This window comes from Sorex araneus, chromosome 10, assembly GCF_027595985.1.
Source record: "Sorex araneus isolate mSorAra2 chromosome 10, mSorAra2.pri, whole genome shotgun sequence".
NCBI classification, from domain to species: domain Eukaryota; kingdom Metazoa; phylum Chordata; class Mammalia; order Eulipotyphla; family Soricidae; genus Sorex; species Sorex araneus.
This window is the reverse complement of record NC_073311.1, coordinates 37008666-37025050: the sequence shown is the minus strand read 5'-3', so window position 1 is coordinate 37025050 and position 16385 is coordinate 37008666. Positions and strand designations below refer to the sequence as shown.

The 16385-nt window shown below is 42.6% G+C and overlaps 1 protein-coding gene across 2 annotated transcripts in view; it reads left to right on the top strand.

Annotated features, from left to right (window-relative positions):
• Positions 1 to 16385, top strand: part of FGD6 (FYVE, RhoGEF and PH domain containing 6) — a 147527-nt gene that overhangs the window by 72539 nt on the left and 58603 nt on the right. For both annotated transcript variants that reach the window (XM_055118393.1, XM_004602748.2), the window contains 2 exons: positions 10135 to 10286; positions 12868 to 13024. In XM_055118393.1, coding sequence (XP_054974368.1) covers positions 10135 to 10286; positions 12868 to 13024 — 309 coding nt within the window. The remainder of the gene's footprint in view (positions 1 to 10134; positions 10287 to 12867; positions 13025 to 16385) is intronic.

Below are 16385 nucleotides of genomic sequence, written 5' to 3'. Positions count from 1 at the left end.
GCCCCCACACTCCAACTAAACAAATACCATGGCCAAAATTTATTGGTATAAAAGTTTCTGATCCATAAAGTCAGAGGGATAGTATAGCAGGAAGGGCGCTTGACCTGTGCATGGCTGAGGGGTCTCAATCCCTAGCATTCCACATGATCTCCTGAGACCCCCCAGGAGTGAACTCTGGTTCACAGCCTGGTGTGACCCCCAAACAAAAAAATAACTAAAACAGTCAAAAAGCATGGTACCTCCTTATTAACAAAATTGTAAATCATGGCGCCTGGAGTAAAAATTTTTTTTAAATATCCCGTGCAAGGAATCAATGGAATGAAGTATGTGAAGGAGCCCAATATTGCAAAAACTATGCCACTGTTTTTCAAATCATCTTTTCATCTTCCGTTGTGGAGTTCCTATGGGTAGAAGAAATTCTATCTTATTCTATCAGATACCTTGCTTTACCCCTCTACTAAAATTTCATTTTAATCAAAGAAGTTCTGATTCCCTTAGGTAGGAAAAGAATGAAAATTACACAAATGTATTTGATTATTTAAAGGTATATATCCTGCCTTTAGCCTCCCTGATTTTAGACTAAGTCATAAGCACTTTGAGAAAGTACAAAAGACCAACGTGTTTTCCGAATTATCTCAGATGTGATAGTGGCCTTGGCTTCCTCTCAGCTAGTATTTATCAGTGAGTCATCCTTAACCCACCTTGACTGGTACATTTTGAAAACCTCCTAAGCCTTTAATGTTCGAGGGAGAGTAGATCACTTTCCAGCCTCATGTTAGCATCCTGTCTCATGTGTTCCGCGTTAACTCAGAAGATCCAAGCTCTAATTGGTATCTTGACAACAGGGCATTAATCACATTGTGAGTCATCAGGAGGAAGAGTGTTTGTTCCCAGAAATATACATATATGAAAGCAAGTCTTTTCCCATTTCATTTTCATTTTTTGTTTTGATGTTGGGGCCACACCCAGTGGTGCTCTGAGATTATTCCAGCTCAGAGTTGGGGTGGGGGTGGGGGTATCATAGCTGGTGGTTCTCCTGGGGAATCATCAATTGCCCTGGGTCAACTCCGGCCTCCTGCATGCAAAGCACAGATGCCCTCCAACCTGTTGAGTCTCTCTACCCACTTCCCTCAACCCCAGGCAACTTCTTGTTATTTGATAGAAGATGTGCTAAAACTTAAATAATAGGCTTTAGAAAATTCAGACTTTTGATATTTATGGCAAATCAATCAGATATCCAAGTGATACATGTATATCACTTTAGCATATTGTAACTCACTAACACTATGTGAACTAGATGAAATAACGCTTTAAAAAAATTAAACTAGTGAGTTTTATCAATTAAGTTGTTATTACATTGGATGGAATTAGACTTGTGTGGAGGGTACATAGTTTAAAATTTGCCAATGATTCTAGGAACCAGTTATTTAGTTGAGGGTTTTGATCTATCAGTATTTGATCCACTGGTATTTGTGAGAAAAGGGAGTACAAAAGCGCATTATGGACATAGTGCCAAGACTTTATAGTTAAAGTTTTTAGGTGGGACAGGCTCTGCAGTACTCAACACTAGCTAGTGGACTTTGGGATTGAGAAAAGCATCTTAAACTGCCTGTTATCTCTCAGAATACCCAAATGAGATTTCCAAAGTCAGTATTTTTTTTTTAACCTGTTTTTGGTGTTGTTTTTTGGGTTTTGGTTGTGTTTAGTTTTTTTTGTTTGCTTTTTTTTGCAGGGGATGGGGGGAGAGGGAGCATACTCAGAGAAACTTAGGATTTACTCCAGGCTCTGTGCTCAGAGATCACTCCTGGCAAATCTCAAGGGACCATATGTGGTGCTGAGATTGAGACCCAGTGAGCCGCATACCAATAGAGTGTATCGTTCCCCTGCTTAGAGTCCTTTTAAATCATCCCGGCTGCATTAAGAATAATAACAAGAACTGGAGAGATAGTGTAGTGGGTATGACATCTGCCTTCCCCGTGCCCCAGGTTTGATCCCTGGCACTACATATGGTCCACTGAACCATGCCAGGAGTGATCTCTGAGCACAGAGCCAGGAATTAACCCTGAACACTGCGGGATATGCCTACCTTCTCATGTGCCTCCCCTACCAAATAAATAAATAAATAAATAAAGGCCAGAAACAGGAGATAGTATAGAGATTAAGGTACTTACCTTGCTTGCAACCAACCTGGTTTGATTCCCAGCACCATGTGGCTAAGTGTAGCCTTAGAGGCCCCCCACTGCAGGGGCACCTAGGTAACCCCTGGCATTACAGGGCTTGAGAAGCACTGTGTCTCTGCCAGCCAGACCGACTTTTGGCAGCGAGTGGAGTCCTGCCTGGCAGTATTCAGGGCTTACTCCTGACTCCATTCACTCAGGGGTCACTCCTGGGGATTCTGGGGGGACTTTGCAATGCCGGCATCATTAAACTGCCAGCCCTGTTGGCCAAGAATGGCTGGGATGGGCCTCTGGGCCCCTGAAGCACCACTGGGAAGTGCCCACCCTTCCTTCCTTCAAAAAAAAAAAAAAAAACCTCCAAAAATTCCAACCAGGGCTTTGAAGGGTGGGAGTTTGTGCTTTAGTATGCAAAAACTCTGGGTTCAATCCACAGTGCCACATGGTCCTCTGAGTACTTCTAGGTGTGACCAATAAGTGACTTTTTTTTTGGGGGGGGGGAGAAAGCTTCTCACCAATTCCTTTAAATAGAATGATCATATGTTCTGGTCTGCTTTTGACAGTCTTATCTAGGTAAAATATTAACGAGCCCCTTTCCCTGTCAGATAAAACAAGATTGGAGAGTAAAATGGATTTCCCCTGCGCTGAGGTGCTGCTGTATGCTTTGACCTCTGGAAATAAAAGAGGAACAAAAGAGGAAATCTCTCACTCACTTAGCATCAGGCCGCCTGCCTTCCAGTTCTCAATTCCATCCTAAGGCTGATGAGTCTTTTGATACCGAATGGTCCCAAACTGCATCTTTCGGCAGGGAGTAGAATCATGCCTGGCAGTGCTCAGGGCCTACTCCTGACTCCATTTAATCAGGGATCACTCTGGGGGTGCTGGAGAGACTTTGCAATGCCAGGGATCAAACTAAGGTCTGTCCAAGAACCTTCATCCCTGTACTAACTCTCTGGTCCAGACCTTCATTGTGGAATGTTGAAGGACTATCTGAATGAAGTTCTTTCTGTTTGTCACTGAGTGAAGTTCTTGTTGTTTGTTTGTTTTTGGCTCAGGACTTACTTCTAGCTCTGTCTTAGGGATCATTCCTGCTGGTGCTCAGGGAACAATATATGGTGTTGGGATTGAACCCCAGTCAGCCACATGTGTGGCTTGCCAACTCTTCTGTCTCTCTGGCCTGATGAATGAAGTTCTCTGTTAAGAGTCTTTTGTAAATATATATATATATTTTTATATATATATATATATAAAATACCATATATATACATTGAGTCATTGAGAGGTATCCAGTTACAAAGTTGTTTATGATTGGATTTCAGTCGTACAGTATTCTATCACTCATTCCTTCACCTGTATACATTTCTCACCACCAATGTACCAGTTTCCTCTTGCCCCTGATGTCCCCCCAAGCCTACCTCTGTGGCAGGCTCTTCTCTCTCTGTCTCTGTCTCTCTCTCTCCCTGTCCCCCTTTGGGTATTATGGTTTGCAATACAGATACTGAAATGTTATTATGTTTGTTCCTCTACCTACTTTCAGCACTCAGTTTTTTGTCCAGAGTGATCATTTCCAACTGACTTTGGCAGAGTGGCCCCTTCTCTATTCTAGCTGCCCTCCCACCACCACCACTTGTGGCAAGCTTCCGGTCATGGACCATTTCTCCTGGCCCTTGTTTCCACTGTCCTTGGGTATTTATTAGTCTCATGCTGTTTTTTTTATATCCCACAAATGAGTTCAGTCATTCTGTGTTTGTCCTTCTCCCTCTGACTAATTTCACTCAGCATGATACTCTCCGTGTTTATCCATGTATATGCAAATTTCATGACTTCATTTTTCCTGGTGGCTGAGTATTCCGTTGTGTAGATGTACCATAGTTTCTTTATACAGTCATCTGTTCTTGGGCACTTGGGTTGTTTCCAGATTCTGGCTATTGCAAGTAGTGCTGCAGTGATGACAGAAACATAGATGGCTTTTCTGCTGTGTTTCAGGACCTCCAGGGTATATTCCCAGAAGTGGTATTGCTGGGTCCTATGGAAGCTCATTTTCTAGCTTTTTTTTTTTTTTTTTTTTTTTTTTTTTTACTTTTTGGGTCACACCTGGCGATGCACAGGGGTTACTCCTGGCTCTGCACTCAGGAATCACCCCTGGCGGTGCTCAGGGGACCATATGGGATGCTGGGATTCGAACCCGGGTCGGCCGCGTGCAAGGCAAACGCCCTATCCGCTGTGCTATCGCTCCAGCCCCCTCATTTTCTAGCTTTTTGAGGAAAGCCCATACTGTTTTCCAAAAAGGCTGGACCAGTTGGTGCTTCCACTGACAATCCTCGCCAGCACAGCACGGCACAGCACAGCACAGCAGAAAAACACTTGCCTTGCATGTATAATGCCCTCGGGCCAGTCTTCAATAGCAGAAGAGTTTCTTTTGAGTGAGGTGTTTGCATTGCCTTCTCTTCTAAAACCATTGCTTCTGGGCTCTCCTTCAGATCTTCCACAGTCTTGTGGGTCCTCAGTGATGTTTGTAGTGTGATCACTTTTCTCTTCTTAGTGGGTTACACACGGAGGTGTTCAGGGGCACTCAGGGATTCCTACATGCGAAGCATATACTTTGACCCTTTGATCTATCTCCCCAATCCCCCAAAGCTAGATTTTGAACTCTGGTTTGTGTGAGCTCTCGCACTTAGTGACTAGAATATGCTATGTTCTATATCACGTGGAATCTCTACTGTGCTATGTAGGACATAGTCCATATTTGAGTATGTTTGTTTATTTTTAGAATTCTTTCTGTTAGGCTCAGGAGCCCAGAGAAATTAGTTTTCTCATCTTCCAAAGAGGAAATGAGGGTTAGAGAGAATTCAACAGGCTATTTCCATGCTTTGCACGCAGGAGTTCTGAGTTCAATCCCCAACACTACCTGGCCCCACCATGCACTGCTGGGAGTGATGGCCAAGCACACCAGCAGTAGACCCCAGGGACGACTCAGTGTGGCCACAAAAACTAGCAGAAAAAGAATGAATTTAGTTACTGGTCACTTAAGATTTAGTCTGCTGATTACTTGTTCATTGTATTAATGGATTTGGGGAAAATGAAGTAATTTAAGATTGATGATTGCTTCCCCTTATGTTTTATGTAGTTGTACATTGATGATGATGTATACGATCAACAGGCCTGAGCATAGAAGGAGGGAGGAATCATTTCAATGGTCAAATATTTTCATTTTAAAACAAAGTCTAATTGTTCATGTGGGACTCCACAGCACCCCCCCCCCGTCCCCCCCTTGCATAAGCTCTTTGACCTTAGCAGCTGCTTTGCTTTTGATTAACAAGAAGTGGTTCTCAATGCCCTTTGTGTAGGCACTGAGCCCTGCAGAGCTCCAGGTCTGCCCATATGTCCATACGATCTTTGTAATTCACTGTGTCATCACAGTGGTTAAGTAATGCCCTTAGGTCAGGAAGCCTGGTCTGGACAGCTGGTAATTAAGTCACTTACTTTGGCACTGGTGATATAAAGCCTGACCTGGTGAACTAGGCCATCTGCTTCAAGCTTCGTTGCCTTAGATGTTCATACTTGATTTTATTGCATTGATTTTTGGTTAGGTCATGCCCAAGTAATCAGAGCTGGTAAGGCTGGTGTGTTAGTACTGCAGAGGAACTGAGTGTGCTTTTGAATAATCATCTGATTTTTATTTGTCCAGTTTCTGGGAAATATAAAAAAAAGAATACCATGGGTTGCTTTAAAATTCAGAAGTCCATTTCTGTTTCTAAAAATGGCAGCTTATGAACATTTGGTTGTTGTTAACAGAAACTAGAGTGTGTGGGATTCCTTTTCGCATATTCTAATATAAGAATAATTAGTGAGTCTTATATTAGAATCATGGACTAATGTGTGTCCGTTGTTTCCATTTTCACTGTTGTTCTCCCTGATTTCATTAACCAGCCTTTCCACAATGAAAAGGAGTGCTCTGGGTCTAATTTTCCAAGGGCCGGTCCTTGTGGGTTTGCATCATTGATGATTTAGTCAAGGAGGTGTGGGTGAGTTTAGATTCCTCTGCCCCCAAATAGTTTTGCCTCTGGCACTTAAGTGTCATCACACATTCCCAAATTATCCTAGCTGCTAGTGTTCAGAAAAATAGCCAGATGTATGTTGTAATCGTCCTTCTCATTAAAAAAGGGAGAAAAGACATGTTTTCTCCTTCTAATGGCAGCAATTCTGGAACTGGTTGAGGTTCATGAAGAGTGGAGAAGTCTAAGATCCTGCATGTAATTCCAGTGGGAATTAGTTGTGTGGCGTGTCACGTGACAAGACAGCATGTTTTCAGGGGATGGTGGACAAGAGGAGGAGACAGGTCAGTCTGGATCAGGGTTGTACTGTGTGATTAAGAAAGCCACGGGGGGCAGAGAGATAGTATAGTGAGTTGCCTTGTATGCAGCCAACTTGGGTTCAGTCCCCCTGGGACCCCATCTAGTCTCCTTAGCACCACCAGGAGTGATCTCTGAATGCAGAGCCAAGATTAAGCTTTCAGCAGCCCGATGTGGTGGGAGTCGCCCCCAAACAAACAGAAAGCTATGAGTTGCTAGGAAGACCTTTGGTGTAAGCTGTATTCTTCTGGAAAGAGGGGTTCTCATTTTTTTTTTGTTTTCAGAAAGACTTCATTAGAACCTGTAGTGGGGACTGCAGAGATTGCCTGTGAGCAAATTCTTTGCATGCATGAGGCCTGAGTTTGATCCCAGTACCACGTGGTTCTTGGAGCTCCTCTGGGAATGGCATCCCCACCCAGCATAAGAGATGTGATGGCACAACTAGTGCTTGCCTAGAGGAGGCCTTTGGATAATTTATAATCGATAGTTTGGTATGAACTCCCTAAATTCCTATGATCTCTATTAAATGTCTTCTTTTCTTTTATAATTGTTATGTTTCGGTTTTATTCTGACATGCTACTGAGAATTTTATAAAGAAGCATCTCGGGCCCTATGTTCATCCAGAGCTGTCTACACAATGTACTGGCAAAAGTAAAGTTTTGATAGGTAATCAGAGCCTGAGGTAGTCAGCCAGGTCACTGGTCAGCCTAATGTGAATTTAGCTGGCTGGTCTCCATTGAATGTGTCTTAAGTAAACACGTTTCCATTTTGGCAGTGGTGGTAGACTTACGGAATGCAGAGTCTGGCAAACACTGTGTCAAACAGGGACTCAGCTTCTTAGCAGCTCATGTCCACTGTCACTGTCATGGCTTAGGAAATACCTCCCAACTAGAAAAGAAAAGTTAGTCGGCTGCCAAGGGACAGATACACTCACCACTTCCTCTACCAGAAGAAAGGGCAGTGCTTAGTGCTTTGCTCAGTAAGGAACCCTGACGTCTAAGTGATAGTAATCACTCAAGTTAAGGGGGGAATACTATAGCAGATATTTATACTATCATGCTCTGAATATATTTTCAGTGGAGGAAGTTATTCACATTATGTAAATATATTCTATAGCTCTGTCTGATGGAAAACTAATGACTTTCAAACGTGTTAAGTAGCTCAATTTTCTTTTAGTCAGTGTGAGTGTTGATAGAAACAAGCTGTTGGGAGGTGGAATTTGGCCAATATCCATTTGGTTTCTGGAGATATTTTGTGTGGCTTTCTGGACTGGCATTAATACAAGTTATGAACTTTTTAAATAATTTAATTAGTTGTGAAAATAGTTCTTTAGTTTCTTTCAGCTAATGGACTGGTGAACCAATAAAGTTATTCCCAAGAACTGAAGGGTTTGTTAGCATTTGTGGTATTAAGAGGAATTGACTTATCTAATGGGAATTGTTCATCATTTAAAATGTAATACTTTGGGCTGGAGTGATAGCAGAGTGGGTAGGGCGTTTGTCTTGCACATGGCTGACCCAGGTTCGATCCCTAGTATCTCATATGGCTCCCTGAGCACCACCAAGAGTGATTGCTGAGTGCAGAGCCAGGAGTAACCCCTGAGCATTGCCAGGTGTGACCCCAAAAAGTAATTGCCCCCCCCAAAAAAAAGCACACCAAAAGTTAACACTTTTTGTCATTCACAAGAAGCATAAGAAATACAGTATTATACATATAGCATATGCATAATATGTTACATACTATGAGAATTTCTAAGTATTTCTTATATGTTAGAGGCACTTCAGAGGATCAGGATTGAGATCAGTATGTTTTTTCTTATTTGGTTTGTCCATGAGTCTGTGAGGGGGAAAGCAGTTGAAAATAAAAGTTTACAGAGATAAAGCTTTATAGAGAACCTGTTTGACTCAGCCCTTTTTTTTCTCCTCCTCTACTTTCATTTTCTTTTTTTTGGGGGGGAGGGGGCACTGGCAGTCTCACCCACTAGTTCTCAAGAACCACTCCCAGTTTAGTGAACTGGAGAAACATGCATTCCAACCCCCTGAGCTGTCTCTCCAGCCTCCATGTCTTTCTTTAAGGTCTTAATTAAACCTCCTGGGTTTCCGTTATTGTTTTGGGACCTACCCAACTGAGGAGTGCTCAGGCTTACTCCCAGCAGTGTTTGGGGAACCATATGTGGTGCTAAGGCTCAAATCAGAGTCTGCTGTCTGCAAGGCAAGAGCCTGACCCCCTTTACTATCTCTTTGGCCCAAATTCTGTTTTAAGTAGGAAGAATTTTGTTTTTAAATTCTCAGGACTTTGGAACCAATTCCCCTATTGTTTTACTTATATCTTGAGGCCCACCCACTCCGTATTGTGAAATCTAGACAAACGCTTATCTTCAACCCTACACTTTCCAACCCTACCCTTTCCAACTGATTGGGTGTGGTAGGGACCTATCTTTTAAAAATGCTATAAATAATCGTATTGGAATAAGTGCATGAAAAAGGATGTGTGAAGAAACATGTTTGGGGAGGAGGGTGAGAATAATTCAGTGGGTAGGGTGCTTGCCTTATACAGCCAACCAGGGCTTGATCCCTGGCACTACCTAAGGTCCCTTGAGCCCTGGCAGGAATGAGCCCTGAACACCACCAGGTATGGTCGCCAAACAAAGAGCTGTTTGGGGGTTTTTTGGTTTGAGAAGTATAAACCTTGATGAGTTTCCCTAAGAGCAGGTGATGTAGAGCAGAGGGAGAGATTAAGAGCCTGAGTGTAATGTTTTATTGATTCCTTTTTTGTTTTGTTTGGGGGCCATATCTGTCAGTGCTCAGGGCTCACAGCTGGCTCTGCACTCAGGGCTTATTCCTGACTCTGTGCTCCTGGCAGGGAAGGGCTGTTACATGAAGTGCCAGAAATCAAACCAATGTCGGTATCGTGCAAGGCAAGCACCCTACTCTACTATCTCTCCAGCCCCTATTTTGTTGATTCTATGTGCCAAAACTAGACAGATTACAGAATACCTTATGCACAATATATAATTAAACTTTCATAGCTCCTATACCCATTTCATAGATGAGGACAATGAAGCTAGTCCGAGGAATCCTAGTAAATAAAAAAATTAGGGCCGGACTCTAATAATGTCTAATTATTTAGTATGTGCCACTCTCCACATGCCTTGTCTCAAATGCTTAAGCTGTTAGGAAAGAATTCCTGAATATGGGCCATATAGCTCATAAATCCAGAATAAAATTAGATGTCCCAGATACTTTTCAAATAGATTATGTTCTTATTGCAGCATTAGAAGTTAAAGTCTTCGAGTTGCAATGTAATTCCCAGGCATCTTCTTTGTGTAATTGCTAAGTAATTGATCAGTACTAGAAGATTGGAGAGAAATAGCCTCTGGTCACAGAAAAAAGCCACCTTAGTACATTGGTTTTATTTTCACTTTATTTATAATATTCTACCTAGATTAATGGAACAGGAGGACAGGAGTATTTTGAGTTTGTAATTCTATGTAGGAAGTACAGTTTTGTCAGTTATATTGGCCAAGGAAAGAAAGGGACTAGGGAAAGAAAGTTTTTCATCAAGTTATATGTGTATATTCATTGTTTTTCCTCCTCCCTGTGTGATAGGATTTCCGGGATGCAGTGGCCCATGCTTCCAGACAACTTGGCAAGCCCGTAATTGAGGACCGGGTCCTGAATCAGATCCTGTACTACTTGCCTCAGCTCTATGAGCTCAACAGGGATCTCCTGAAGGAACTGGAGGAAAGAATGTCCAACTGGTACGAATAAACTGTGCAGTTTACCCACTTCCCAATTTTAGAGGGTGCCTTTCAGGCCCTCCATGTGACATAGGAATGGCCCTCAAATTAATTTGTTTCTATATATTGACATTACTGGGCATTTAACTGTAAACTGATTATTATAGATGGCTAAAATTCACAATTTTGGTGCACTGAGCTCAATACTGCCCATTTTAAAATTCTTTATTAATACTCTCTCAAAAGCAAGAAGGAATCATTCTACCTATTTAACTTTTACAGCCATCTTTGTTACAATCAGGAGTTTTGAGATTGACATCAGCTTGTGACAGTTTTAATTTTAACTTTTTCATCAGTTTACAACATTAATAAATTTATGGGCTTGGCTTTACTAATGTATAATCATCATCACTCTCATCATCACTCCCTCAGTTTTCTAGAGTTTCTTTTTTCTTTTCTTTTATTTGGGGGGGGATTTTTAGGTCACATCCAGCAACACTCAGGGGTTACTCCTGGCTCTACACTCAGGAATTACTCCTGGCGGTGCTTGGGATGGGATGCCAAGATGAAAACCAGGTGGGCTGCATGCAAGGCAAACACCCTACTCGCTGTACTATTACTCTGTCCCTCTTTTCTGGAGTTTCAACTTATGCAAATCCCTTTGAAATTTTTTGCAATTGGATTTTCAAGAAGGGTTCTGGGAGGGTTTGGATCTTTGGGTTAGGGGTATGTGCTCAGGAGTGACTCTTGACAGTACCCAAGGACCATATGTAGTGCTAAAAATTAAGCCAGCTACATGCAAGGCAAGTGCCTCACCTCTTTGTTTTTTACCATGATTGAGTTATCAATAGAGAACTGGGTCTAGATGAAAGAGAGCCTTACTTACAGGGAGTGAGGTGCTTGCCTTGCATTCGGCCAGCCTGGGTTGGAATCTCCAGCACCACCCATGACTCAGAACCAGGATTAAGCCCTCATGAGCACTGCCGGTGTGACCCTCACCCCCAACCAAAAATAAATACATGAATGAAGACTAAATAAAAATAATTTTAAAAGGACAAAGACCCCACAAAATTTGAATCTAAAAATGTTGTCTACAATATAACATTTTGAGAGAGAAGTCAAACTTTGTTACAGTATACTGTTATATTTTATTATTAGATATTGCTGATTTCTTACTGTGGGTAATTAAAAAAATCAAGCTTGATCAGAAGTATGTATGTATAGGAAAAATAGCATTGTATGGGCCAGTGCTATCATGGTTTCAGGCATCCAGGGGAGTCTTAGAACATATCTCTCCTAGAAATGGGGGGACTGTTGTTTGGTGATACCTTTGGAAATATGTCAAAGTTTAGTCTAGGAGGATTGAATTTATTTTGGGCTCCATGGGGAAGCTCAAATGATTGTAATCACAAAATAGTATCACCTTCTTTTTTTTTTTTGTAATTAATACATGTTTATTTTTCAAGGCAGGAAAATCAATTACCGAGGACATTATACCACATGAACCTTTTCAAAGCAAGATTGCTTTGACCCAAAAAAAGAGGAAAAAATAACAATTATATACAAGAGTCGTAACTAGGAGTTAGTTCCACATTCTCTTACTTTTTTTGGTCTAAATTTCTCTTTAAGTTATCTTTTTATATACACATATAATCCCAAAGATGCCATCTGCCAGTTTGGGATTAATGTGCTTCTGCATGTTGGGAAAATATGCTAGATAAGTGATTTATACTTAGCTACAGACAAAGTATGAAATAACAGACTTAGGGACTGAGGAATGACTAATATCTAATGACTAGATATACTTAAACATTATGATAGACACAATATGTTATTACGAGAGTTCTCCTGTACATACCTTGTCATTTTTTCTTGTAAAAAAAATTCTCTTAAAAATAACGTGAATTACGGGGCTGGAATAATAGTACAAAAGGTAGGATGCTTGGCCTTACATGTGCCTAAACCGGGTCTGATTCTAAGTAACCTACGCAGTCCCCAAGTCCCAGCAGGATTAAAAACAAAAACAAAAAAAATCCCAGCAGGATTGATCCCTGAGCACAGAGCCAGGAGTGTGCCCCGAGTACAGCTGGGTGTGCCCCCAAACCAAAAGGAAATAAATCAGAATAAAAACTGACAGTGACTGTAAAGGAGCTCAGCCAGGATGCTGTAGCTCCAGGCGCTTGGTGAAAGTCTGCGTAGTGGGATTAAACTTTGTGCCAGTGTGGTTGTCAACTTGTCAAGGGGGTCAAAAAGAAAGATAGCAGTGGAGCCCGCCGCCGGGGCTTTGTAAGTTGTGGAAGGGAGTTGTTTGTCTGAATGCCATAGGTTGTAGAATCAAGTCCTATGTTACTCAGAGAATGAGGTGGAGGGACGACTGGTTAGAGGCCTGGCAGTGTCCAGGCAAGACTTGATGGTAGTAATGGAAATGGTGAGAAATGGGCATTCAGGGGATGTTTTAGAAAAAGGCAAGAGGGAAAAATAAGCCAATGCCTTAGATGTGGGGTGGTCGCTTGGATACGGGGACCTGCTTGTATCCAGGGATGTATTTTACATAGATCTGTGACTCTTGTCATGTCTTTGCACATCTGCTTCACATCCTTAGGACCGAGCAACAAAGAATTGCTGACATCTTTGTGAAGAAGGGACCATATCTCAAAATGTATTCTACTTACATCAAAGAATTCGATAAGAATATAGCTCTGCTGGATGAACAGTGCAAGAAAAACCCAGGCTTTGCTGCCGTCGTTAGAGAATTTGAGGTATTTTTGCCGCTTAATGTTAATTTTTTTCTGTTTTGTTTGTGCTTAAAGCTTCTTGATATGTGAGAGATTGCAAGCAAAGCTTGCAAATAAATGATAGTAAAACCCCTTCAAAACCAAGGAGGAAATTGTTCTAATTACATGTTAAGAATTCACTAGGTCGGGCCCGTGCTCGGCTCCGGCCGGCCGGGTTTTCGGCCCGGGCGCCTATGCCCCTGCAGAACCGGTGGATGTGGAACAAGCGGGAACCAGAGACAGCTTTAGGAATTGGGGTTCCAGCAAGTGCCTGCACCCATGTATGGAGACTGTGAATTAAGCCTTTGCCCCACGCAGGCTAACGGAGGAAAGAACCTTCCTTCTTGGTCTCTCTCCCCTCCGGGAGAAGGCGTGGTGTCCGACATTTTGCGGGTCCGTTGAGAAGGTACGAACTTGGTGGCGCGGAAAAAAAAAAAAAAAATGTGTGCTTTGAACTTGAAACAGCCGCAGGATACAGAGCCAGCCCTAGTCGGGCCCGTGCTCGGCTCCGGCCGGCCGGGTTTTCGGCCCGGGCGCCTATGCCCCTGCAGAGCCGGTGGATGTGGAACAAGCGGGAACCAGAGACAGCTTTAGGAATTGGGGTTCCAGCAAGTGCCTGCACCCATGTATGGAGACTGTGAATTAAGCCTTTGCCCCACGCAGGCTAACGGAGGAAAGAACCTTCCTTCTTGGTCTCTCTCCCCTCCGGGAGAAGGCGTGGTGTCCGACATTTTGCGGGTCCGTTGAGAAGGTACGAACTTGGTGGCGCGGAAAAAAAAAAAAAAAATGTGTGCTTTGAACTTGAAACAGCCGCAGGATACAGAGCCAGCCCTAGTCGGGCCCGTGCTCGGCTCCGGCCGGCCGGGTTTTCGGCCCGGGCGCCTATGCCCCTGCAGAGCCGGTGGATGTGGAACAAGCGGGAACCAGAGACAGCTTTAGGAATTGGGGTTCCAGCAAGTGCCTGCACCCATGTATGGAGACTGTGAATTAAGCCTTTGCCCCACGCCGGCTAACGGAGGAAATATGTAATTTCTGGCAGAATTTTCCCAGGACTTAATACAGAAATCCAAAACCGCGCGGACGCTGCCGCTTCCGCGCGACTTAACATTTATAATTGTCATCAATGTGAAAGGGTTCCATTTGAACAGGTCAGACTTGGGGGGGAAACTCCAAATAATAACAGTAAGTTTTTGTTGAAATATTGAAGGTTCTTAATGTAACAGCCACCTCTGGACTATGAGCTAAGCAAAAGCCCCACGCTGGCCAACGTGGTGTGGAGTACACCATACTATGAGGCGCAGGAAGGGGGATGAGGGGGAAAAATTAAAAAAAAAAAGTGGAAAAGGAAAAAGAGAAAAAAAAAGAGAGAGAGTTATGTCAACTATAGTGAGTTTCGTGTTGAATTATGGAATGTAATCAAGGTAAAGAAAAAATGAAGTGAAATTCATTAGTTATACAGTAGGGGGTAGGGGGTGGGGGCGGGGGGTAAACTGGGGTTTCTGGTGGTGGAATTTGGGCACTGGTGAAGGGATGGGTGTTTGAATATTGTATAACTGACATATAAACCTGAGAACTTTGTAACTTTCCACATGGTGATTTAATAAAAATTAAAAAAAAAAAAAAAAAAGAATTCACTAGGTAAAAAGGTTTAATTTTGAAACACTATTATTGCATAGTGCAATATTTTGATGGGACTCTAAAACATAAACCATCTTAATCATTTTAAGTATATAGTTCAGTAGTGTGAAGCACATTCCCTTTGTTAATGCAGTGGATCTTCCTAACTCTTCCCATCTTGTAAAACTGAACTACCCAATAAACAATAATTCCCCATTCTTCCCTTGCCTAGTCCCTGAAAAAACTATTTGTGTGTGAATTGACAGCTATAGGGACTGTGTCTTATTGTTTTGCTTTTGGATCACACTCAAAGGTAATTAGACTATACTCCTGGCTCTGTTCTCAGAGGTTACTCTTGGCAGTACTGGGGATCATGCTAGGCACTGAATCTAGCCAGGGCCTCCTGCGTGCAAAGCATGCCATGACCTGTAGAGCTACCTCTCTGGTCCTGAATATTGCCTGATACGGGGTTTGGGCCACATATAGCTATACACTGCTTACTGCAGACTGCTGAAGGGGCCATATGTGGCACTGAGGCTTGAACCCTAGTCAGCCACGCGCAAGGCAAGTGCCTCACCCACTATTACTATCTCTCCTCCCACCCCGTATCATACTTATTTATTTTTATTTGGGGACCACACAAGCTGTGCTCAGGGCTTACTCCTGGCTCTGTGCCTCTGTGCTCAGAATTGACTCCTGGCAGTATAAGGACCATATATCTACCTGTGATCAAAACCGGGTTGGACCCACGCAAGGCAAGTGCCCTACCTACTGTACTCTATATTTGTTTGTTTTTTATTTTGGGGGATTTGGGGTTTTGTTTTGTTTTACTTTTTGGGTCATACCACTGAGCACTGCTTAGGGGTTATTCTCTTGGTTCTGTGCTTTGCACTCAGGAATTACTCCTAGCGGTGCTTGGCGACCATATGGGATGTGGGGATAGAACCTAGGTGAGCCACGTTGAAGGGAGACGCCCTCCACGCTGTACTATTGCTCACTGATCCCAGAATGTCTTCGTTTTTAACCTCATGTTTCTTCCATTTCTCCAACACCAATCGACAGTCATGGGTGGGAAACATGATTTGTTTCTCTTTAAACAAATAAATGACAGTTTTATTGTAAAAAATTAATGACATGTTTAGAGCTAGAGTTTTATGTTTTGGATAAAAGGCAAATTTTATTGGAGGTGAAATGATGTAGGATTTTTTGTTTTGTTTTGTTTTGGGGCCATACCTAGTGATGCTCAGAGGTTCCTCCTGGCTGTGCATCAGGAATCACTACTGGTGATGCTGGGGACCATATAGGATGCCAGGGATGGAACCTCAGTCCTCTGTGTGTAAGGCAAACACCCTACTCGCTTGCTATGTTGTTTTTTTTTTTAATACTGATCTACTGTTTTAAAACATTACTAGCAGTGAATTGCTGTCACAAAGCTAGAAAAGTTTTAGAAGTTTTGTTGACTTCTCATTTATACAGTAAACAATGAAACCTCTGAGTTTTCTCTTTTTCTTAAACAGAGGCATCATGAATTGCAGTAGGCTGAATAGGAATGTTTTAGGTACACCATGCTTCTGCGGTACACCTGCCAGCCGTGTTTACTTCTAATCTATTTCACTGCCACCATTTGTCCTCTCTCCTGCCTCTCTCTCTTTTTTCTCTCCCCTGATATCATCATGCTGTGAAGGAAAGAAGTGTGAGATGAATAGCCATGGCAACCGATTGCCAGCCC